At 51.3% G+C, this 22,411-nt stretch overlaps 4 protein-coding genes across 7 annotated transcripts; 2 read left to right on the forward strand and 2 right to left on the reverse strand.

Annotated features, from left to right (window-relative positions):
• Positions 1–125: 125 nt before the first annotated feature.
• Positions 126–4,638, reverse strand: TMEM234 (transmembrane protein 234). The gene is made up of 5 exons (XM_033113856.1): positions 4,544–4,638; positions 4,109–4,260; positions 3,263–3,329; positions 644–736; positions 126–382 (listed from the first exon to the last, which is right to left on the reverse strand). The coding sequence occupies exons 1-5, from the start codon at positions 4,557–4,559 to the stop codon at positions 288–290; spliced, it is 423 nt and encodes a 140-aa protein (XP_032969747.1). The 5' UTR covers positions 4,560–4,638; the 3' UTR covers positions 126–287.
• Positions 4,567–11,255, forward strand: EIF3I (eukaryotic translation initiation factor 3 subunit I). Its single transcript, XM_033113853.1, has 11 exons — positions 4,567–4,676; positions 4,769–4,861; positions 6,123–6,210; positions 6,508–6,573; positions 7,527–7,676; positions 7,759–7,886; positions 9,578–9,688; positions 9,804–9,893; positions 10,193–10,266; positions 10,837–10,929; positions 11,064–11,255. Exons 1-11 carry the CDS (start codon positions 4,674–4,676, stop codon positions 11,143–11,145), a joined length of 978 nt encoding a protein of 325 aa, XP_032969744.1. The 5' UTR covers positions 4,567–4,673; the 3' UTR covers positions 11,146–11,255.
• Positions 11,256–11,296: 41 nt separating this feature from the next.
• LOC117026793 (myotubularin-related protein 9-like) lies at positions 11,297–17,748 on the reverse strand. Of its 2 annotated transcripts, none has more exons than XM_033113846.1 (10): positions 17,250–17,748; positions 16,963–17,071; positions 16,597–16,722; positions 16,482–16,505; positions 15,625–15,851; positions 13,794–13,955; positions 13,489–13,630; positions 13,186–13,406; positions 11,710–11,861; positions 11,297–11,628 (listed from the first exon to the last, which is right to left on the reverse strand). In XM_033113846.1, the coding sequence occupies exons 1-10, from the start codon at positions 17,432–17,434 to the stop codon at positions 11,495–11,497; spliced, it is 1,482 nt and encodes a 493-aa protein (XP_032969737.1). In that variant the 5' UTR covers positions 17,435–17,748; the 3' UTR covers positions 11,297–11,494. The 2 variants fall into 2 exon arrangements, with proteins under 2 accessions (XP_032969737.1, XP_032969736.1); XM_033113845.1 differs by having other exon boundaries at positions 11,300–11,628; positions 16,332–16,505; positions 17,250–17,744.
• A 1,695-nt stretch (positions 17,749–19,443) lies between these two features.
• Positions 19,444–22,191, forward strand: FAM167B (family with sequence similarity 167 member B). 3 transcript variants are annotated; one of them, XR_004423899.1, is made up of 3 exons: positions 19,444–19,889; positions 20,566–20,891; positions 21,054–22,191. XR_004423899.1 is itself a non-coding variant. In XM_033114994.1 (2 exons), the coding sequence occupies exons 1-2, from the start codon at positions 19,632–19,634 to the stop codon at positions 20,794–20,796; spliced, it is 489 nt and encodes a 162-aa protein (XP_032970885.1). In that variant the 5' UTR covers positions 19,444–19,631; the 3' UTR covers positions 20,797–20,972. The 3 variants fall into 3 exon arrangements, 2 of the variants coding, with proteins under 2 accessions (XP_032970885.1, XP_032970886.1); XM_033114994.1 differs by lacking the exon at positions 21,054–22,191 and having other exon boundaries at positions 20,566–20,972; XM_033114995.1 differs by lacking the exon at positions 21,054–22,191 and having other exon boundaries at positions 20,569–20,972.
• The last annotated feature ends 220 nt before the right edge of the window (positions 22,192–22,411 follow it).

Below are 22,411 nucleotides of genomic sequence, written 5' to 3' on the forward strand. Positions count from 1 at the left end.
GCTGGGCGGGGGACCTAACATGACAGCAGGAAGAGAGCTGCTGGAGCAGAGGTTTGCTGAGCGGCGTGTGAAATTTCTTGTGCTAAATCCTAGCAGTTGAACAGCACTTGAAAGTTACAAAACCCTTTCACTCTTGTTCTTTTATTGTGATCCACGAGGTAGCTATTATCCTTGTAAGACATGAGAAAGCTGAGGTTCAGAGGGTAAGTGCTCGGTCCATCTGCTTGCACGTCATGGCCCAAAGGGCTTTCTGGAGAGAGCAGAACTGGAGGGTGGTGTTGGCCCGCTCAAAGGGTAGACGGTTGCCCCTGGGTCTTGTTCATTGAGCTTGTGATGCAGAGTGTAATTCCTGCCACGGTGAGCACGATGCCTGCGAATGCTCCTAGGATAATGGGTAGAAATTGAGGGGCTCTGAGCCATGCCAGCAGGAACTGAAAGAAGGGCTCAGAAGGAGTCTGTCCCCAGACTGTCCAGGGGAAGAAAGCTCTGATGGCTGCAAGGAAGCAGGGGAGCTACAGAGGAAAGGGATAGGATGGGGGAAGGTCCTCTACTCACCCGCCCATGGAAGATGGCTCCGGGAAAGAACTAACCCAGGGGTGTCAAGGCCCCTGCTGCTTTCCGTACTTGCAGTGGTCTCACTTACGTTTTCCACCAATATCTTCTCCAAGGAACTTCCCGACAATCAGTGTGAAGACAATGGCCAGAGAGTTACTGATGGGCACAGCTAGGGTCAGATCTGAGTGATAAGAAGGAAAAGAATCTCTGAGATGCAAAAATTACCTTTCGAAGCACAAAACACTTCCATTTCATCATCAAGACAGCCTTTTTAAAACAGGTATCTCATGGCCCCATTTCCCAGATGAAGTCACAGCAAAGCTCAGGATTCAAACCCAGGGCTTCTGACTGCAAATTCAGTGCTCCCTCAGGATTCCAGCATGAAGACCTAAACTACAAGGTCTGGGACAAACCTGGTGTTGCTGATTTAAGGATGAGATCTCAGAGCCCACAGGAGCAGCAGAGTAAGTGCAATAACATCAAACATAGCCACCATTTATTAAACATATATTATGTGCTGGATGCTCTGTGTACGTATCTCATTTAATCTTCACAACACTGCAAGAAGAGCATTATCATCATTTTGCATAGATAAAGGAAACAAAGGCTCAAAGAAGTCACATCCATTGAGGCAAATTGAGGATTTAAACCAAAGTCTGCTTGACTCCAAAGCTGTGCCCCTCCTGAACTAAATAAATGGATATGGACAAACCCAAACAGCAGGTGAAGCACATTTTATTTCTGTTTCAGCTCAGGCTGGGGCATTGAGGAGTTCAAGAAGAGAAAACAATGTCAGAAGTCGGAGGCCAGGTACCTGTTCAGGACAGGCCCCACAGGGCTGGGCCTCAGGTAGAGGTCACCATAGCCCAGGCTCTGTTTCTTAGTTTTGAAGCTCCAACGAACTGACTCCCAATAAACAAACTTGAAAAAGACTAATGGAGATAACAACACTGTTAACTTAAAATGTACTACACTTAAAATGTGTTAAGAGGGTAGATTTCATGTTAAGTATTCTTACCACACACATACAAAAAAAAACAAAACCCGAATGGATAAAAGAAGCTGCATTACTTGTTTATAACAAGACTCAACTGTCAGACTGGGATGCTTAGGTGGGCTCCTCAGCACATTCTTTCCCAGCACTCCCAGGTCTCACCTGCTTCAGGTAGAGGAGGAGAGAACTGTCCTGCCCCTCACCCCCTGCGAGGCTCCACCATGGCTGGCATTCTCCATCCAAGAAACTTACACAACTCCTACCTACTCAGAGCTGCTCCCTTAAGCTTACACACCTTAAGGTAAGCACCTGCATTCGAAGCACCTGCATCGAATGCTGGCGGTGGCTGCTAAAGACTGACTGGTTTGCGACAGTAGATGGGGGAAGGAAGCATCATGGTCAATGGTAGAGTGAGGACACTGGAGTGATGCAGATGTCGGCTTCCCTATATAATCTTGGTTAGATCACTCAGACTCACTGCGCCTGTTCCCCACACGTAAAACAATGATAGCAAGATAACAACGTAGTCTTACAACACGGTTGTTTTAAGATGAAATATGATAATGCATGCATAGTCTCTGGCCTACGCAGGTGCTTAGTAGTGACCACTGTTCTGATTATTAGAATGGGTAGATGTTCAAGGACAGACACTGAGTAGGCGGATGAGATAACAGGATCCTAACATTGCAGTTTGCTCAAAACTTAGTAAATGGCTAACTGCAGTCTGGCCAGAGGGTTCAGCATTCTTGGGCAACAAGGAGTGCTAGAGGATTTCAAACTGTCTATTAAATGAAGTATTATGAGAAGCCCAAAATGTAAAACAGATGCAAGTGGAGTGTCTCTAGTTGAAACTAGAGGAGGCAGGTCTGAAGGTTGACCTATCCCCTCATCCTCCCATGGCCTCTGAGCGGTTCCCCAAAGCTATTGGGGCCCAAACTCCACTCAAATCCCTGGGAGGCCTGGGTGAGACTCCAGAAGAAGTGAAACCACAGCACGGGGTGGGGGGGGCTACTTCTCATAGCACAGTTCAGGAGCATAAACTTTATGGTTTCAAATCCTTCTACACTGATACGCTACAGTGTATCAGTGTATCAGTTTATCTCTCTCTTAAGAGAGAGAAAATAAGTTGCCCAAAGTTTTGTACTCCATCTCCTAAATGGAGATAATCATGTCTCCTTCATAGGGTCATGATGAGAATTAAATAAAATATGTAAAACTAGCACAGCATCTGATGCAGTAGAGGGCAGTCAACAAACAATGGGGGAAAGGAAATTTATATTTATTGTGCTCCCACAGTGTGTACCAGGTACTCTGCTAGAAACTTCTCATACACTGAATTTAATCCTCTCAATGCTATGAAGCTGACTGTATAAAACCAAGGCTCAAATAAGTGACTTGCTCGAGATCGGGCAGGTAGCACACAGTGGAAGTGAGTGTCAAAGCCAGCCCTTGGCACAGCAAAATGAACCTCCCTTCTTCCTCCACTGCTGCACAAGACTGCCAGGCTTCATACCAACCCTAGTGCCTGGCAGCATACTCATAACCAGCCCAGCATGTCGCTACTGCTCAGAGAAGAGGGTACAAAGAGGGAACCAGAGACAGTGGGCTCTCCCTTCACTCCAGGTGAAGGAGGTATCGCAGGCACCCTCCCCAAAGTGACTCATAGGTGGCCTCCATCACTAAGCATAGCAGTTCTGAAAGCCCGAGACCCACCTGTTGATGCCAAGGTGAGGTAGTAGAGAAGGGAGCCACACTGGTTAAGGAAAAAGGGCATCAGGTACTGAAAACAAGAAATCTACAGTCAGTGGGATTGCTGGACTGAGGACCACTGCCTTCTTTGAGCTTATATGACTTTCCTTGGAGGGAAGAATAGCTGTAAGGGTCCAGGATGCACTAAGGCCCTGAAAAGGACTTTTCCAGGACAGAGGCAAAGTTATTGACTAAATTCCATGCCTTTGCCCTGAATGCCCTCTCCCTCAGCCCTGCTAGTTCCCATCCTCCCCATCCCGCAAGTCCCTGAGTGCCAATGTCACTTCTGCCAAGAAGCCTTCCCGAGTCCCCTAGCTCCAGCCTCCCTCCTCTGAACTCATGCAGCACTTTATCTGTACCTCTCATAGCCCTTAGCCCTGAGAGGTGCTTGTGTCATTGTCTTGCTTTTCCCACAAACCTAGACTGACAGGTCAGAGGTAATTCTCCATACCCTTCCTTATCTCCCTCCCCAGGGCCAATTTGATCCCCAAGGCCTCCCTCTGGAAAGGTCTATTGGCTCACCATAATCAAATAATCATAGCAGCCATAGATTAAACACTAATTATGTACTAGGCCCAATGCTAAGTGCTTTATGTGCCTCATCTCATTTAATCTTCACAACTGCCCTATAAGATGGTTACCATTATTATTCCTATTTTACAAATGATGAAACTGAGGCTCAAAGAGGACAAGTGACTTATCTAAGAACTAGCAAGTCGGTGGTGGGGCGCAGATTCTGACCCAGACCTGTTTGACCCCAGAGACTAAATTCCTAGCGGGGCTACCCCGAGAGGTCATTTACAGACGCACCTCAATATTCAAGAAGAGGGTCTTCATCTCCTGCACCAACTGCCGGACCCAGGTCCGCTCGTGAACCTGCTGCAGGCGGGAGGAGGCCCGTTTCAGCAGTGGCTGTGTGCCACCCCACAGAGCGGCCACGAGCACCAGAGCCAGCACCTGCCCTGGATGGAGAGGCGAGTGACCCTCTCCCCGCCACCAAACGGCTGCTAGCCGGGCCCAGCCAGCCTCCGGCCTCCCATCTTCCAGCTAGTCGCCCCCACATCCTTCCTTCGCTTTCCGACGCCCCAGGTGCGATTGACCCGGGGAGATGGATCCAGGACCCCGGGATTTGAGCTTGTAGCAAGGGTCGGGGTTAGGTGATGGAAGTGGAGTAGGAAATGGACTCGCGGGTGGGAAAGTCGGGAGATGGGAAAAGCCCAAGGAGGGGCGGGGCCGCCTACCCACCGACAGACGCCGCCATGGCAACGCCGCTCTTGCACTTCCGGGAACGGAGGGACGGAGACCCACAATCCGGAAGTGACACAAAGCCTCTTCCGGTCCTCCTCACGTTGCCGCCGCTCGCGTCAGCGCAGGGATGGTGAGTTCCACAGAGTTGAGGGTGTTGCGGTGGGGGTACGGGGTTGGGCAGGGGCCGATTCTGGCGCTGATACTCCTATCCTGTCCCCACAGAAGCCGATCCTGCTGCAGGGCCATGAGCGGTCCATTACGCAGATTAAGTACAACCGCGAGGGAGACCTCCTGTTCACTGTGGCCAAAGACCCTGTGAGCGCCTAAGGGCGGGCGAGCAGGACCGTTCGGAGGGGGCCCGGGAGGGGGCGAGTTCATTCTGCCAGGGCGATGGGTGGACAAGCCAGTGTTGCCGCGAGCGGGGAACCAAAAGAGCGCCCCGTTCTAAGAAGTAGGGAGAGACCATTCCGGGGGTAGGTGGGCGAGAGCATTCTACCCGGAAGGGTGGGAAATAACTCATTGTTGGTAGAAGACGGGAGTAACCGGGAGAAGAAAAGCAAGAAACCATAGTGGAAGTGGGGAGGGACGAGAGTCAGTTCGTTCAGGGCACCGGGAGGAGACCATTCCTGGGGAAGAACAAAACTATTCTACCAGGACGGGGGAGCAGACCACTTCTAGAGGGGAAAGCTTATAAAGGTGGTCCTGGTCTTGCTTCAGTCAGTCCCTCTGGGCCCCAGCCTGCCACTCGCTGAGTGCCAACAGCCCCTCACAGGGCTGCCTTTTGAAGTAGGGCCATAGGAAAGAAGTTAACTCTAGTGGCCACTGTGGGCGCTCTGAAGCCAAACAGACCTGATTTGAATCCTGCAGCTACTAGTAATGTGACTTTGAGCATGTCATTTAACCTTTCTAAACTTCAAGCTTCCTTTTTTATAAAATATGGGTGCTAATAGTACCTCCCTCATGGGGTTGTCTGAGATCATTCAAGTAAGGAGCCTAGAGCTTAGCACAGAGCGTGGTGTGTGTGTATGCCTAATTAATGTTAGTCGCTTACATTTTAAATTCTTTAGACATCATTTTATTGGAATAGCTTCACAGCTGCTCTTTGAAGAAGGCATTATTGTCATGGCCATTTTACAGATGGAAAAACAAGTTCAGAGAGGAGAAGCACTGTATTTGAGATGATACAGTGAGATAGAGGCAGAGCAGGGACTGGAACCCAGGCTTGCCGACTATCAACAGCTCCCGTTTGGACAGGACACCAAAGCCATTTTTCTGGACTGGCATGCAACTTGATCTTTTATTTTCCTAAGGGTTTAGGAGTCTGGAGGAGGGCTGGGACAGTGGCAAATGGAGATGTTTTTGCAAGCCTCCTGATTCCCCTGCTACTTACCTGCAGGAAGGGGGAGAATTCAGGCATTGCTCTTTTTAGCAGCAACCTGCTGTTTCCCAAGAGATGAGCAGGAGAGGGCAGTATCTGGCCTAGCGAGAGACTGCTGAGGGTTCCTGGGGCGAAATAGGGGGCCATGGCTCTGCCTGGGAGTGTACCATCCTGTCACATTGTCTTTGACTCCTCCAGATTGTCAATGTATGGTACTCTGTGAATGGTGAGAGGCTGGGCACCTACATGGGCCATACTGGAGCTGTGTGGTGTGTAGACGCCGACTGTATCCTTGGCTTTGCTCTGAGTCTATGTTCCCAGTGTCTGCCAGCAACAGAGAGGCTGTTGACTTGGAGCTGCGAATTTGGGATGCAATTGTGTGTCTGGAGAATGATACCTACCTCCTCCTACTCCCTGGTCTGTTCACTGGTTGGGGGAACATTTAGGACAGGTTCCAGTTCTGCATGAGGAGGTTAGAATGCTCTGAGGTAAGAAAGGAAGAAGGGCTCTCGAGGGCTGAACAGGGGAGGTGAGTCAGTTGGGCTCAGATGAACTTGGTCATGTTTCTTAACACTCTCTTCAGGGGACACCAAGCATGTCCTCACTGGCTCAGCTGACAACAGTTGTCGTCTCTGGGACTGTGAAACAGGTAAGTCTGGGTCATCCCTTCTTCAGCAATCAGTGAGGACCTACAATGTGCTGTTTAAGTGAACAGGTTCTGAGGAAATAGAGGTAAATCCAGAGATGGTTCCTAATCTAGGGAACAAGAGACAGATGAGGAAATAAGGACAACCGACGAGAAAAGAGGCATGACAGTAAAATATAATCCATGTTAGAGGAAGCATAGAGCACTGCAGAAGACCAGAGGGGGCAACTGGCTGCCTTGGAGTGGGAATGGAAACAGCCCAGGAAGGTTTCCCAAGGTAAATGTCATATGAGCAGGGGCTTAAAAGATGAGAAAGACGTCATCACTTTGGCATACGCAGGAATGAAAGCATGGCAAGTGTGTCCAAGTCATCTGATCTGGCGGGAGTTCGTTTCTTGAGGGGAGAAATAGACAGTCAGTGGAGAGAATGAAACAGACTAGGACCGGAACAGGCTTTGAATGCCACACTCAGGAGCTTGGTTTATTCTGTAGGACTTGGCATGCTGTTTAGGTCCCTGAGCAGGGAAGATTGGTGGTCTGTGTTTGGTTTTAGCAAGCTCAGGGAGCAGTGGGGAGCATTGGAAGAGCTGAGACTAAAGACGGAATCCTGTTAAGCTGCTCCATGTAGTAAATATTTACTGGGCACCCAACTCTGTGCCAGGTCTATGCTGGGTACTGGGGACACAGAGAAATCAGAGTAGGTCTTTGCTGTGGAGGAGCACATTCTGAGGGGCAGAAAGATGTCTTGCAATCCTCTATGAGCAGTGCCACAGAAGCAGTGTCTGAGGAGGGGCTGTGGGGAAGAAGTGAAAAGACTTGAGCGAAAGTATAGCAGTGAGGAAGAGGAGGGTGGTGGGATAGAGTTACTAGAGCAGGAGAAACAGTGAGAAGCAAGTGTAGTGTCCTCCCTGTGGTGGCAATGGGCAAGGGGTAGCCCAGACTCTGCCTGTCCCCAGGGAAGCAGCTGGCTCTCCTCAAGACCAATTCAGCTGTCCGGACCTGTGGCTTTGACTTCGGGGGCAACATCATCATGTTCTCCACGGACAAGCAGATGGGCTACCAGTGCTTCGTGAGCTTCTTTGACCTGCGGGATCCCAGCCAAATCGGTAAGGGCTGGGGCCAGGGCTGGGGTTGAGGGAAAGGGCACGGCTGCAAAGCCTGGGGCCTGACATCTGCTGCCCCACGCAGACAGCAATGAGCCCTACATGAAGATCCCTTGCAATGACTCCAAGATCACCAGTGCCGTTTGGGGACCTCTGGGAGAGTGCATCATCGCGGGCCATGAGAGCGGAGAGCTCAATCAGTATAGTGCCAAGGTAAGGGGCTGGGTGGGGCTCGAGCCCACCTGAAGGAGTCCCTACAAAAAGGCAGGATAGCGCAGGGGTTGAGAGTAAGGGCTGAATTCAAATACAGATTTTACCACTTTGTGAGCTGTGTGATCTTGGGAAAACCTGTTTATCTGTAAAATGTTTCACGGGTCTAATATGACATCAGGTGTTTGAAGAACTTGTGACAGATTACTCAGGATCTGTTAATAATGATCACAGTTAAGCATTTTCCTGCCACCCTAGAGTGCCAGGCCCTGTGCTGGGATCTGAGGACAAAGAAGTGAATCAAACGTGAGCCCTATCCCAGGGGGAGGCAGATTCGCAAATAGCTAGCACATGAGTCAGATTGTGAGTTGTGCCACCAGAGAGATCTCAACCAAGTACAGGAAGTGCCCTCTGTCACAGAGGAGATGGTACATACATTAAGCCAGGAAGAATAAATGGAACGTCACGCAGGAAGAGAAGTATATTACACGGCGGGAAAGAACAGCACACTCAAAGGCACAGAGTTAAGGGAGTGTGTGGATTCTTGAGAAAATCAAGCCTGGTATCATTAGAATGCGGTGACCATAAAGGTTAGTCGTTCTCTCGGCAAGCACTGACTGTGGTACACTAAGCACCAGGCCTACCTTCAGGAAGGGAATGGGAACCAAGGTCAAAGGTCAAAGGCTTGGTGCTAGCAAATAGTGGAGCTGATCTATGCCCCCCGCGTAGGCCAGACTGCAAAGCTGGTGTGTGTTCCCCAAAATGTAAGAGCCAGATACATCCCTAACACGTGTCCAAATTGATGGAGGAGACAAAAATACATTCTTCCCTCAGAATAGGTAAAAATAATTAAGGAAAGGAAATGAATGTTTTCTGGGGGCCTGTTATGTGTGAGGCAACAGTGCTCAGGGCCTTTCATTCATCTAACAAATGTTTACAGAGCACAGGCCAGGCCCCTGTCACCATACAGTTCCAGTATCGTTAGTGACCCTGGACAGTGGGCTCTCAGTTTTCTAGATAGAGAAATTAAGGCACAGAGAATTACTTTTAAGGGCAGACTCTAAAAGTCTGCTTTTTGTACTACACAGTCGAGCAGGTTAGGGTAAGGGAAATTGGATGAAATGGCCCTTTGAGAAGAACTAAGAAAGGGTGGACATGCAGCAGCCCTGGGGGACTGGGACCCAGACCCTGGCAGGGAACGGGGATGAGCTCAGGCTCTCATTGGCTGCATGATCTCCAAGTCACGCTCTCTCTGAAAACTTAGTTTCTTCCTTTTAAATTTTCCATTAAAATACCCACATAGTAGGATTGTTGTGAGGATTAAATGAAGTAGGTATTGTTAAGTGTTTAGCACAATGCTTGGCAAATAGCTGTTCAATAAATATTTGTTGAAAAAAGGAATAAATGGAAACTGCTCTAACATTATAATATGATGATTAATTAGTAGGTCCATAGATTTGTCACCATAAACATGTGTTTTCCTAGATGGACTAGCAGTGTTTATGAAATTTGTACACGTGGGCCAGGTTAGGATGTAGGCATTGCCTGGGGAGAGTGAGTAAATGTTGATTCAGGAGAGAGCTAGTCCCAACCCAGACCTCCCCTCCCCTTGATAGGACAGGAAGTAGTATAGAACCTGGTTGGCGGGGCGAGTGGGGTTCAGGCTGGTCAGAGCCTCACTCTCTCTTTCCCAGTCTGGAGAGGTATTGGTGAACGTTAAGGAGCACTCCCGGCAGATCAATGACATCCAGTTATCCAGGGACATGACCATGTTTGTCACTGCATCCAAGGACAACACAGCCAAGGTGAGCCTGGGCGAGGGGTCTGGCAGGGCTGCTCTCATACTCTTGCACAGCTCTCAACTTGCCCAGCTTCCCCCAGGAAGGCTCCTTTTACAGATTTCCCTGCATCTCTCTCCAGCTCTTTGACTCCACAACCCTTGAACATCAGAAGACTTTCCGGACAGAACGTCCTGTCAACTCAGCTGCCCTGTCTCCCAACTATGACCATGTAAGGGAACCCCACCCAGGCTTCCCCAAAATATTTCCAGGTTCTAGGTGTTTGTCTAGCAATTAAGATACGAACTCTGGGGGGAAGTAGTGTCCGGCAGAGGAGATTCTCAGAGCATCGACAAGGCTGAAGGACTGAAAAGCCAGGTGACCAGGCAGGGGGTGGCTGAAGTATTTGTCCCTTGCCCTTACTATCCTCCCAGTCTGATGTGGGAGATACTAAGTCTATAGGGTGTGGAGGGCAAACAAAATGGGCTTGCCTGTCTTTTGGGCCTGTCTAGGGTTTCTTCTTCCCTTTAGGTGGTGCTGGGCGGTGGTCAGGAAGCCATGGATGTAACCACCACCTCCACCAGGATTGGCAAGTTTGAGGCCAGGTAAAGGGGGAGGGAGCTTTTCCAAATTGAAACCTCATGGAGTGTCTTTCATAATGGACACAAACCGTGTAACTGAAGAGACTTCCCTTATTTATATATATATATATATAAATATATATATAGCAGAGACTTCCCTGCTGCTAGAAAATGCAGGCAGATCTGTGGCCCTCCTGTGACAAGTGTGTCACACAGCAGTTAAGAGCATGAACTCGGGGGCACACTCTGATACGCTAGACCCATCGTTGTATTTCTCTGTGCCCAATTATCCTCAGCTGTATAATGAGGACAGTGATAATATACTTACCTCATGTAATTGTGCAGATTAAATAAATGAGTTAATTGATACCTATTAAGCTCTCAGAACACTGCCCAGCACATAATACGGAAGTGCTAACTACGTATGCAGGAGGACACTTGGGTCCATTCTTTCCCTGACTTCATCTTATTTCATTCACATTTATTTCCCCTGATCCCAGTATCCCCACTTTACAGTTTGCACTGGGGAGTGGTACTTCTGAAGTGTTTTGGAAGGAGATGAACTGTCCCTTCTCACCATCCTCTCTCCTCCAGGTTCTTCCACTTGGCCTTTGAGGAAGAGTTTGGAAGAATCAAGGGTCACTTTGGACCTATCAACAGTGTTGCCTTCCATCCTGATGGCAAGAGGTAGGGCCTGGTGAAGGGAGCTGAGCTCAGCCCGGGTCTGGTCCTTGCCCCACAGGCCCACCCTCTGCTCTTTTCCCATAGGCCTGCCTTCCCCAGAGCAGGCATCTGACCGGCCCCTGGCTATTTCTTTGCAGCTACAGCAGCGGTGGAGAAGATGGTTATGTCCGCATCCACTACTTCGACCCACAGTACTTTGAATTTGAGTTTGAGGCTTAAGAAGTTGGATCTCCATCCTGGCCAGGGAAAAGTTTCCAGGCCAGGGCTCACAGAAAGTTTTGGACTCTGAGAAATAATAAATGAGTTTGGAAATAAATGATTTCTGGTCAGCTCTTTTGTAGGGTCTATTTAATCATTTCCCCTTCTCAGTGTGACACCCCACCACACTGATACCAGTCATGGATACCTTTATTATTTGGACCTTCTCCCTACACTTTGGACACTTCAAACTTGGAACTTCAATATTATGGGGTTGGCTGGTTGCAGGCACTTCATCCAAGATCCAAAGGTGCTGAGGGGCCTGGAGAGGTCTCAGGAATGTCTCAGCCACTATGCAAGTGGCCAGCGCTTAGGGCTGGGGCTCAGAGGCTGAAACCATTGGCTGAGAGCCTTCCGTCTTCTCCTTATCTGTCACTATTTGCCACACCTTCTCCCATGCTACCTCTGAAGGCTCAGATGGGTGGATCCAGCGCAGAAACAGTCCTGAGGAGGAGGAGGAGGACATGTAAGGGAGCTGAGCAGAGGGGATGACTCCCCAGGGGAGAAGGTGGGGTTGGGGCTCACCTTGCCACAGTCGCAAGCTCTGAGGCTCCACTGAGGGCCAGATGGCCAAGGGATTGAGGACATAGAGTGGGTTCCGGAGTTTTCGTTGCTCTTTTGGCTGGTTGAGAACAGACCACAAGGAGTGTGTTCGAGTTCTTACTTCACACAGGCATCTAGAGGGAGTGAGGGAGTGAGTTTCCACACAGCGATGCACTCTGGGATTCTGAGTGGGGGGCCCCCGGTTACTAGGGTGACTGCCACCGCGGGGCAGTGATAACCTCCCCTTTTTCCTGCAAATGTTACTGCCAGTCATCCTGTACCATGCTCTAGAATAAAGTGGAACAAGACAAAGCCTAGTTCTTAAGGAGTTGAGCTTAGCTTTGCCTGAAAGTGTCAGAGAAGGCTAATTAGAGATGTGCCATTTAAGCTGGGTCTATCAGAAGTCCACCAGGTGTGTAAAAACGTGGAAATACTTAGTGAATGTTGGTAGATCGGGACTGATGAGTTTTTACCAAAAAAAACACGGATGAGTGATGAAAGTGGAGATAGAGCAGTGTGGAGGCTGTTCCAATGGTCCACATGGAAAGGAAAAAGGATTGGAGTTGGTAGGAGGGGACTTTAACAGGAGAGGACGAAGCTAAGAAATTTTTAGGAGAAAGGCTAAATACAAAGGATGGGGAGGAAGGAGGTAACCAAAGATAACAGTTTCTAACCTGGAGGACCCATGAGTGGAGTTAGGAAAACAAGGCGGTGAGGGAGGCTGGGCCATGAAAGATAACTAATTGTGATCTCCACATTCCTGGAGAGGAATAACCCGTCCCTCCACCCCCCATTTTAGTCTGATGAGAAGAAGATGGCTTTGGGGTGCTTATTGGGAGCAAATGCAACCAAATAAAAATAGCTACCACTTGTGTGCCCACTATATGCCAGGCACTGGGCTAAGCACTTTCCATGCTTTTACTCGGCTAATCCTCAAACACACCCCTGATAGATTTTGGCTACAATCATGAACTTCTCTTCACTACTAACTTCTCAGAAGTTAACTCAGTTAACTTCTCAGCTAACTGAGACTCAACAGGTGAGTAGTGGAGCCAGAATTTGAGCCCAAACACCTAAACTCAGCTTTCAAACTCTGTTCTATCGCTTCACTAGAATCAACGTTGCAAAGTGGCAGAGAGCCCCAGAAATGATTTATTTTTGCAGCAACTTTCCCTTTCAGTCTTTGTTTTTAAACTAGGGGTGCAATTGCTCTTGGCTATGGACAGAGTGGGGAAGAGCAAACGATTGGCCTTGGACCACCTATCTCAGCGTTTGCAGAAGTTAGGAGGAAGTGTGAGATTTGGAGGTCGGGGAAGAGAGGGCACTCGGATTTTTTCTAAAAGAGAAACTCATCTGAACGGGAAAGATGTCTTCTAGGGAAGTAAAGTGCTGGTGCAGCAGGTATCAGACCCTGTCCTGTGCCTGCCCCTGACCCCCCTTGACTCCCCCTTGGCTCACCTCTCCTTTTCACTGTTGCAGAGGAAGGTGCCAAAAGGAGAGGCATAGGCGTGTTCAAACAGGGCCAACAGCAGGCCCTCCCCAAACTCCAGCGACAGCGGGAACTGGCGGCCCAGCTGCCACACACAGTCCAGGAAGAGGAGAAAGGTGGGTGCCTCGTGCTTGGGGCGGGCATGGGAGAAGGCGGAGTGGGCACAGCGCAGCTGGAAGGGATGGCCAGCCTGGGGAAGGGCAGAGCAATGGGCACAAGGAAGTGGGGGTTTCTGGAGAGGGGTGTAGGGTTGGGGCTGGGTGGCCACTTACCTGGATCCACTCTCGCTCCACCAGTTCCTGGAACCCAGCCATGGTCCGGCTCAAGGGGTCCAGGATGAGTTGGGCCAGTGAAGTCACAAGCAAAGTACTGTCCATGCCTTCAGCGCCATGCACTAGGATGCAGGCCCCTTCCCTGTGGGCCCAGGGCTGGTCAACAGTGGCCAGTCCTTCCCTGCCTGGGGTGCCCAGGCCTGGAATAGAATGGGCCCAGTCCTAGGATGTATTTGCTTACTGAGATAGGTGCTCAGGGATTGAGCACCCTGCTCTGTTCTCTGTCTCTAGGGAGGGGCTCTTACCTCTCCATGCCCTGTGCGGCTAGGCAGGCGGTGCTTAGTGCCTCCTTCACATGTGCCAGCCAGCGGCAGCCCTCTAGTCGACTAAGCCAGCGATCCATGCTCTGCTCCAGGTCCCCACAGGCTTCCACCAGGCGCACGAAGCTCTCCTGTAGGGGCCGCCCCCTGCACAAGTGAGAGTCTTGTCATCCCTCCCCCAGCCCAAGCTCTGGTGAGCACAGCCTGAGAACAAATGCTCCAGACTCAAGAGGGAGACACAGAATCCAGGACACTTTGAGGAGCCCACCTAATCTGATGGAAATGATTCAGTGTCCCTAAGAATTCCCCAATCTGATGGAGGAGACCCAAGACCCTCTGGGGAGACTTACTCTGTTGGGGGGCACAGAATTACCTGGAGAAGGGCCACATAGCCCTCTGGGGAAGTGCTCTGGGAAACCCCCAATTTGATGAAAGTATTACAGTATCCTTGAAGAACCCCAATCTGATGAGAGCAACACTACTCCCTGGGGAGCCCCCAGTCTGACAAGAGAAACACAACACTTGGAATTCTGGTATCTGCTCCTACTTCCCAGAAACTGCTCTAATCAAGATCACTAGTGACCTCCTGCCAGAAAATCTTTTTTTTTAATTATTATTTTGTATTGACATACAATATTACGTTAGTTTCAGGTATACAACATAGTGGTTAGACATAGATACAACTTACGAGGTGATCACCCCATAAGTCTAGTACCCACCTGGCACTATTCATTGTTATTGCAATATTACTGACTATATTCCCTATGCCGTACTTTACATCCCGTTTAAAAGCTGTCAGTGCCTTTAGGATAAAGTCTAAGCTCATAATCATGGCATTCAAGACCTGTGCTCTGCCCCTGTCACCTCTTTAGCCCCACCTCTCTCTACCTCCACCTTCACTCTATACTCCCACCATACTAAAGTACTTGCAGTTCCCCAAACAGGACAAATGACCTGCTCCCTGCTGTACATACCTGCAGTGCCTTCCATACAGAAAGTCCTTCTCCCACCTTCTGGCTAACTCCCCCTCCTCTTTCAAGTCTCAGCTAAAGCATCCTACTCTCAGGGAAACTTTCTTTGGACTACCTGCACTAAGAGGGGTGCCTCTTCTGTGCTGCTACTTATCATACTGAACTCTAACTGCCCGTTTACTGCGCATTTCTCAGCCATGTCTGGGCTGGCCACCATCTCAGCGTCTGTGCTCAATCAATGTTGGCTGAATAAATGAATAAACAGAGTTTTGCTCCCCTATCCAGAATACAAAACTCTGTTTATTCATTTATTCAGCCAACATTGATTGAGCACAGACGCTGAGATGGTGGCCAGCCCAGACATGGCTGAGAAATGCGCAGTAAACGGGCAGTTAGAGTTCAGTATGATAAGTAGCAGCACAGAAGAGGCACCCCTCTTAGTGCAGGGGGAGCAGTGCACTCTCCTCAAAGCACAAAAACTTCCTCAGAACGTCACCTGGAGACAGAGGAAATAGATACAGCTGTGCAGGTACAGCCCTCAGGGCAGGGCTAGGACAAATGGGGAGGTGTGTGTGTGTGCTGAGGTTATTCCTGGAAGACAATTTTCATTTTAATGTAAAGAGGTACTTTTCCTTTCCAGCAGAGTTGGGACGCCCAGGAAGTAATAAGCTGTCTTAGTGGGGGTGTGCTAGTGGGGATGCCCACCGGGATGGCTACCAGGAAAGGCCTAACAGTCCTCAAGTTTCCTGGGAGACACGCCTTCCCCTCCTAGTTCCCCATGTCCCCATCCCCATCCATGAAGAGTCCTACAAAAGAGTCTAGGAGAGGATGGGAAGCCCCCTTACCTCTCCAGAGGCCGGTGCAGCCGTTTCCAGCCAGGGTAGGCGGCCTTAGCCTCGGTGCCGCCGCCAGTTAGGCGGGCATGTTTGGCGGTCTGGGCCGAGCGCGTATCCACGATGAAGCCCCGGGTCCCAGGGGGGGCTCCTTCCAGCACAGCTCGCAGCAGCTCCTCGTCCTCAGCGCAGCGCCGCTTCTGGGGCCCGGTCAGGGGCTGGCTGGAACGTAGCAGCACCTGCGGACAGGGACTCAGCTCTGGAAGCCGTACCCACCAGCCTTGGTTCAGGCACCCCGCTCAGGACCGAGTCTACACACTGGAGCGGTTCAGAGCTGGCAGGGGTGGGCTGGGGCACAGGGGCGGCGGAACTCGGAGTGGTGTTTAGTTGGCTTGCGGTGGGACGGGGGAGGGACCTGATGAGTAGACTGGGCAGGCCCTGGTTTGACAAAGAAGGGACTAGGCTTCAGCCGCCCAGACCGATCAGGGGCGGGGCCCGAGAGCCTAGACTCTGAAGCCCGGAGCGGGGCGGGACCAGAGTTGGGGAAGGCTGGATTGAGCAGAGCTGGCGGGGCTTGTCGGGGGCAGGACACGGCGCGGCCCGAAGGGCCGGAGCCGAGACAGTAGCGGGGCAGTGAATTAGCCCGGCCAAGGCAGAAAAAGGCCCAGAAAGGACGCGGTTGTTCCTAGCGGCAGAGTCTGGGGAGGGGCGGGGCTCACGGTTCCGCTGGGAGCATGGTGGTAGCTGAGCACAGGGAAGCGGCCTCCCTGGCGGAAGCGGGCGCTGCGCGCCAGGGCATCGTCGCCCACTGCGCGAGGCACGATCACGGCGCGGGGGTAACTGGGGCACAAGCTGAAGTCCTCGTTCACCTCGCTCAGCCGCCACGCGGTGGTCTGCAGCGCAAGGAGGGGCGAAGGCCAGGTTTAGGATACCCAGTGAGTGCCACGTCCCCAGGCCCTTCCCAGGCCCCCACGACGCACCCACCTCGCGAGCTACTCGCTTGTAGTAGCGTTCCGGCGGGTGGAAGTGCCAGGCGTCGCCCAATCTCAAGCCCTTGGGACGGTGGTAGAACGGATAGGAGGTGATGACCGATTCCAGGGAGGACAGCGCCTGGGGAAGGAAGTCAGGGGATCTGGGAAAGGTCGGAATCATCTCACCGGCGCCCTTCCAACCCCTCGGTTCCACAGCTTCCGCCTCTCCAAGTACTCCAGACCACCCTGCATCCCCTTGCCATTGGCTGTGCCCTGAGATAACATTGGCTGCTGAGTATCCTTGCTCAGTAGTCCCTGTTTACTCCTCTAGTTATGGGATAGGGGTAGCTTAAGGGCCTCGGGTGCACCCCTGGCGCACCTCGATGGAGCGGGCGATGTCAAGCGTCGCTTCCACGCCCTCTATGTCCAGCTGTAGCACGCGCAGGTCCTTACAGCGCAGCGTGATGGTGCCGGAGTCACCCGCGACCCTGAGGAAGGACGGACTTAGGCTGAGTGTCCCCCGACCCCCTCCTCCCGACAGCAGGGCAGGAGAAACCAGGATTGGACGTTACGCGGGGGGACACCAGCTCCAACAGCGCTTGCCCTTTCCGCTCTACCCGCGGAGCTGCGAGGTCCTCATTCCCGGGATGTCCCCACTACGCTTACCGCTTCTCGATGGAGTCGACACTACGCAAAAGCAGCAGCCACAGGTCTGGAGTCGCCTGGGGCCCTGGAGACAGCAGCAGGTGATGGCCGGTGACACACAGCGTGCCGCGCAGCGGGGGCGCCTCAGGGCCCCGCAGGAGCTCTGCTTGGGCCCGGCCCGTACGGATCAGCTCCGAGAACTCCATTCCCGCCTATGGTGGGCCTGGGGCCCAGCAAAAAGACAGACTCCTGTAGTGTCAGGCTGAAAGAGCGCGGGCTCTGAAATGGACAGGAACTGGCTGGGCAGCTGGCGACGCCGGCAAGACAGCTGTTAAGGAGGCCCCTTGAAGGAAGAGATTGAACAGTATCACAGGAATTTCCCCTTCTTATTGCCAGCACCTCTTAGCGTGGACGCCAGTCAGAGCCTGTTAAGGAAACCTCAATTTTGTCATCTGTGAAATGGGGAGAATAATCTTGCTTAAGCCCTTGACCTCGCCTGATTTGCAGGAAGCACTCAATATTTTTTTTATTTTTTACACTGGGATGTTGACACTCCAGCTGATTTAAAAAGGAGAGAAAAATGCCATCTTTTCTCCTAGACCTGGTGGAAGGGGTGGAAAGTGTGGGCGTGAAACGTAACTGCCTACTTCCTCCCTATATCTGAGGCTGGTGGGGGAAAATCCCTTGGTCCACCTTAAATGCAAGCAGCTGTGTAGTCGGCTCCTTCCCCCTACCACAGCTGGAAGTCTCTGCCTGAGGGCGCCCTCTATAGGGGCCACTTCTGATTTAGTCCTGCCTTCTGGAGCCCCATGCTCTATCACTTCATCCTTTGAACACATATGAATTGCAGGTACACTGAGCTGGGTTCCATATTTGGTGTTGGAACCCAAAGGTGACTGAGGAGGGTTCTGTTCATAAGGTTTTCAGTTCTGGTAAATTACACGAGATTAAACCGATTTACTGGAGGACTCATCCATCTAATTCTTTCATTTCTTAAACACTGATGTCTACAGCTGTGTTAAGTGCTGATTACCATAAGAGGAAGAAGACCCACTCCTGCCTTCAAAGGGCCTTCTGGTCCACTAGGTTCCAAGCTCTTGTGTGTGTTGGGGAGCGGGGAAGGAGGCATGCAAAACCCTTCTTTCAAAAAAAAAAAATCATACATGGACCCTCATAATATAAACATAAAATTGGAACTACTCTATGAAAGGAACCAGATAATAGAGTACAAACTGTAAAATTCCAGACCAGCAGCACCAGCCGGGATGGGAATTGGTTAGAAGTGCAAATTATGAGGCCCACCCCTGACCCCACATATACTAAATAAGAAACTCTGGGAGTGGGGCTGACAGTATTTTTAAAGAAGTGTTCTAGGTGATTCCAATGCATGCTACAGATTGATAACCACTAGAAAGGTGTTTTTGTTTTTTTTTTTAAAGGCTAAACTAATCTATGCTGTTGGAAATTAGAGTAGTATTACTCTTCGGAGAGAAGTGACAGGCCAGGAGCACAAAGGCTGTACCAGCCTGGATGCTAGTAAAACAGAACTCTGCTGCTTGACCTGGGTGCTGGTTACATATGTGTGTTCAGTTTGGGAGAATTCATCAAGCCGTGTACTTATGATAGGTGAATTTTTCTGTGTGTATGTTATTTTTCAGTACAAAGTTTACAAAAGGGAACTGCTCTGGTTAAAGCCCTGGGAGAGGCCCTCCAGGAGAGGCAGGTCTAAGAGCCCATCCACAGCTCTGTCCTCACCCGGCACTGTCTCTGAGGGATTTCCAAGGGAACCTGAAGTTCCTTAGAGTACAGTTTGAAATCTTTGATCTGCCCCAACAGAGAGTCAGTGACTTGTCGAGACCCCACATCCAGCACCAGAACCCAAGTCTCCCGACTCCCAGGCCAGGACTCTGGCCACTATTCCTTTGCTGAAGGACCAATGCCATGAGTGACGATGGGGCCAGCTTGTCAGCCTTCTATCCCCTCCCCCACTCCCTTACTTGGGTGTTGGGAAAAGGGCCAAGACTCTGGTGTGGATGATGCTTTTCTTATCCTGCAGCAACTTCCTTTCTGGGAACTGGGTGTCTCCTTCTGGGCAAAGACAATAAAATTCATCCAAGGGGCTAGAGGATCAGGGCTCCTCCTGTCACCACCCAGATGGGCATCACGTGGCTCCAGGGTTACAGTCCAGGAAAATCCCAGCCCTTGCACACTCGGCCTCCCATACCCATCTACTCACCCACCCTGATACACTCAGCCTCTTCCAGCCACCTTGAGCATTCACTATCACACACACACACTCCCTGGCACACTTCTTTCAGCTTTTGCCACTTCTCCCTGAACAATATTGCCAGGCTTTCCCTAATTCCAGAGCTGTAGCCTTTTGTCACTTACCCCAAACCCACCATGTCCTTGGGGCCACTGAAATTCCAGGCAGTGGGTGAAGAAAAGGAGGATGAGGAGGAAGAGAGCCTAGACTCTGTGAAGGCGCTGACGGCTAAGCTGCAGCTGCAGACACGGCGGCCCTCATATCTGGAGTGGACAGCCCGGGTCCAGAGCCAGGCCTGGCGGAGGGCCCAAGCCAGATCTGGGCTGGGGGGACCTGGGGCCATCTGCGGCTTTGACTCAGTGGATTCTGCCCTTGAGTGGCTCCGACGAGAGCTGGTGAGTCTGGTGGGGTGGGCAGCCTTGCAGAGGGCCTTGGGATAGCACTTCTAAGGGCCCAAGACCACAGGTGAGGGGCAAAGATGAGAATGGACCCCACCTCCAGCAACTGCCCACTCCTATGGCTGTGTCTGGGGGCTGAGGAGCAGGAATGGATTTGTTCAGTGTTTTATTCAGGAGCCTTGCTGAAGGATTCCATTCAGTCTGCTGACCTTGTGCTTCTTTGGCTCAGGAGACAGTATAGATGGGAAAGGCATGGCCTCCCCTACTCTGGGAATTTGCTATATCCCAAAGACACTGTGAAGTACAAAATGAGGTCAGTACAAAATGAGCATGGTCAGTACCATGCTGTAGACAGAATCTGAGGAGGCAAAGATGAAATAGGTGGTTTTTACCCTAACATGTACAAATATAAAGATGTCCAGGCTCCATATTGGAGATTCCACTTAGTTATCTGGGATGGGGCCCCAGGAACGTGTTTAACAATGGCTCCTTGTCTTAGTTTTAGAACCATCGGTATGGAGCAAGAGCAGAGAGAGGGGAGGATCAAGCTGGGGTGAGAGGGGGTGTGGAGGACACATCCAGTGCAAGGCCCCAGGGTGTTGACAGGAAGGGAAGAACAGGGCTAGCAGCTGAGCGCTGGTGCAGCAGGCTAAAGGCCCCCTCTCTGCCACAGCAGGAGATGCAGGCTCAGGACCAGCAGCTGGCCGGGCAACTGCTTCACCTGCGGGCCCAGCTGCACCGGCTGAAGGTGGACCAAGCCTGTCACCTGCACCAAGAGCTGCTGGATGAGGCCCAGCTGGAGCTGGAGCTGGAGCCAGGGGCCGGCCTGGCCCTGCCCCCACCGCTGCGGCACCTCGGCCTCACACGCATGAACCTCAGTGCTCGGCGCTTCACCCTCTGCTGAGGGGTGCCTGTATGCCTCCTGGGCCACCCACTACCTCTTCCTCAGCCCACCTGGAAAGGGGGAAGCAAGGGGTGCCCCAGAGGCGCCAGCACCTGGTGAGGGAGGAGGGTTGATGGGTACACACTGGGCTCTGAGAGCATCCTGTCCCTGCTGCTGCCCCAGTTGTGTGTGTGTGTGTGTGTGTGTGTGTGTTAGGGGAGGAGCTCACAGACACCCACCAGGCTCCTCAATAAATGCCCTCTCTGCTTCCCATCAAGGTCTCCGCAGCCATTATTCAGGTTCAAGGTCGTCAAGTGTTATCTGTTGCTGGGACCAGGGATTCCGTTGCAAGAGAGAAGACCTGGGTTGGGGTGGAAATGAACTGATGGATCCTCATTTCCCCCACAGCTCCAGCTCTATGGCTCTATCTTATCAAGATCAGAACTGGGGAAAAACTTAAAATCCTAAATCACGTCCATGGAAGGTGACTTGGGTACGTGGGCAGCTGAAGAATGCAGAATCCGGTAGAACTGGACTCAAAGGCAGCTCCCCCATTTGTTTCTATCAGATTTGAGAAGGTCCCTTAATTCCTGAATCATTTCCTTTACCTCTAAAATGGCAGTGCTAATTCTCACTCCCCAAGTAGGTGGATGTTTCGTAAGTGGGAGAATGCACAGTAAGCACTCAGTAAATGTGAACTATCTGTTGCTTATCCTTACTATCAGCAGTGGTGTTATTACTATTGTGCTGAACCCAGAGATGGCCTGTGCCATGCTCAGGTTCATAGCTAGGGTTGCTGACGCCTGCAGCCCAGACTATGGGCTCTGTGTCACTGTAGTTGGGTTTTGTGTTTTTTTTCACTTTGTATCTCTCAGTCTTTGTTTCTGTGTTACCCTCTTTGTCTGACTTTCCAACTCAGGCTTCCTCTTCCCCCCACCCACTTCCTGTCTCCCCCTTCCCTCTGCAGCTGAGGTGCACACAGCATCAGCTTCCACCTCACAAACCCCAACAATGCTCTGTGGGCTCCCTTCCCCCAAACTGCTCACTCAGTGTAGGCTCAGGCAGTGGTGACGTGTTTATACTTTCCTCTGGGTGGGGTCAAGGCCCAGCTCTTGGGCCTGATAAAGGCCACCTGGAGCTCCTCATAACACTGATGACCTGGCCCTCAGACTATGATGGGTGCCACCCTCAGTGTGGCCTCCGGGTAAAGGGAGATTCTTGGCCTGCTTGCTGCTGTGACAAGGTTCCTGCCTGTAACAGAAAATGCTGCCAGTCTGCTGCTTGCATCTGGGTGCTTGAGAAGGAGTGTTTGTTCTAGCTTCCACCTGTTGCGGGAGGTGGTGCCAGGCTCTGCACCTCTAATAGGGTTGGTGGCCTTGCCACTACCTGAATTAGAATTGTTCCCCAACTCTCCAACCATCATTAGTGGGTGTCGTCCTGTCCTCTTAAAGACACAGCGTTATCCTGCCTTCTTCCTTAAACAGCTTGTTGTCCTGCATTCTGTCTATAACAGGAGTGTTAGCCTACCCTCTGACAATAATAAAGCTGTTGTCCTGTGCCCTGAGATGACATGGCTATTATTCCGACTATAGCAGCCATGTTAGCTTGATGTTTGAAACGTGGGTGTTCTGCTCTC

Source organism: Rhinolophus ferrumequinum, chromosome 9 (genome assembly GCF_004115265.2).
Source record: "Rhinolophus ferrumequinum isolate MPI-CBG mRhiFer1 chromosome 9, mRhiFer1_v1.p, whole genome shotgun sequence".
NCBI classification, from domain to species: Eukaryota; Metazoa; Chordata; class Mammalia; order Chiroptera; family Rhinolophidae; genus Rhinolophus; species Rhinolophus ferrumequinum.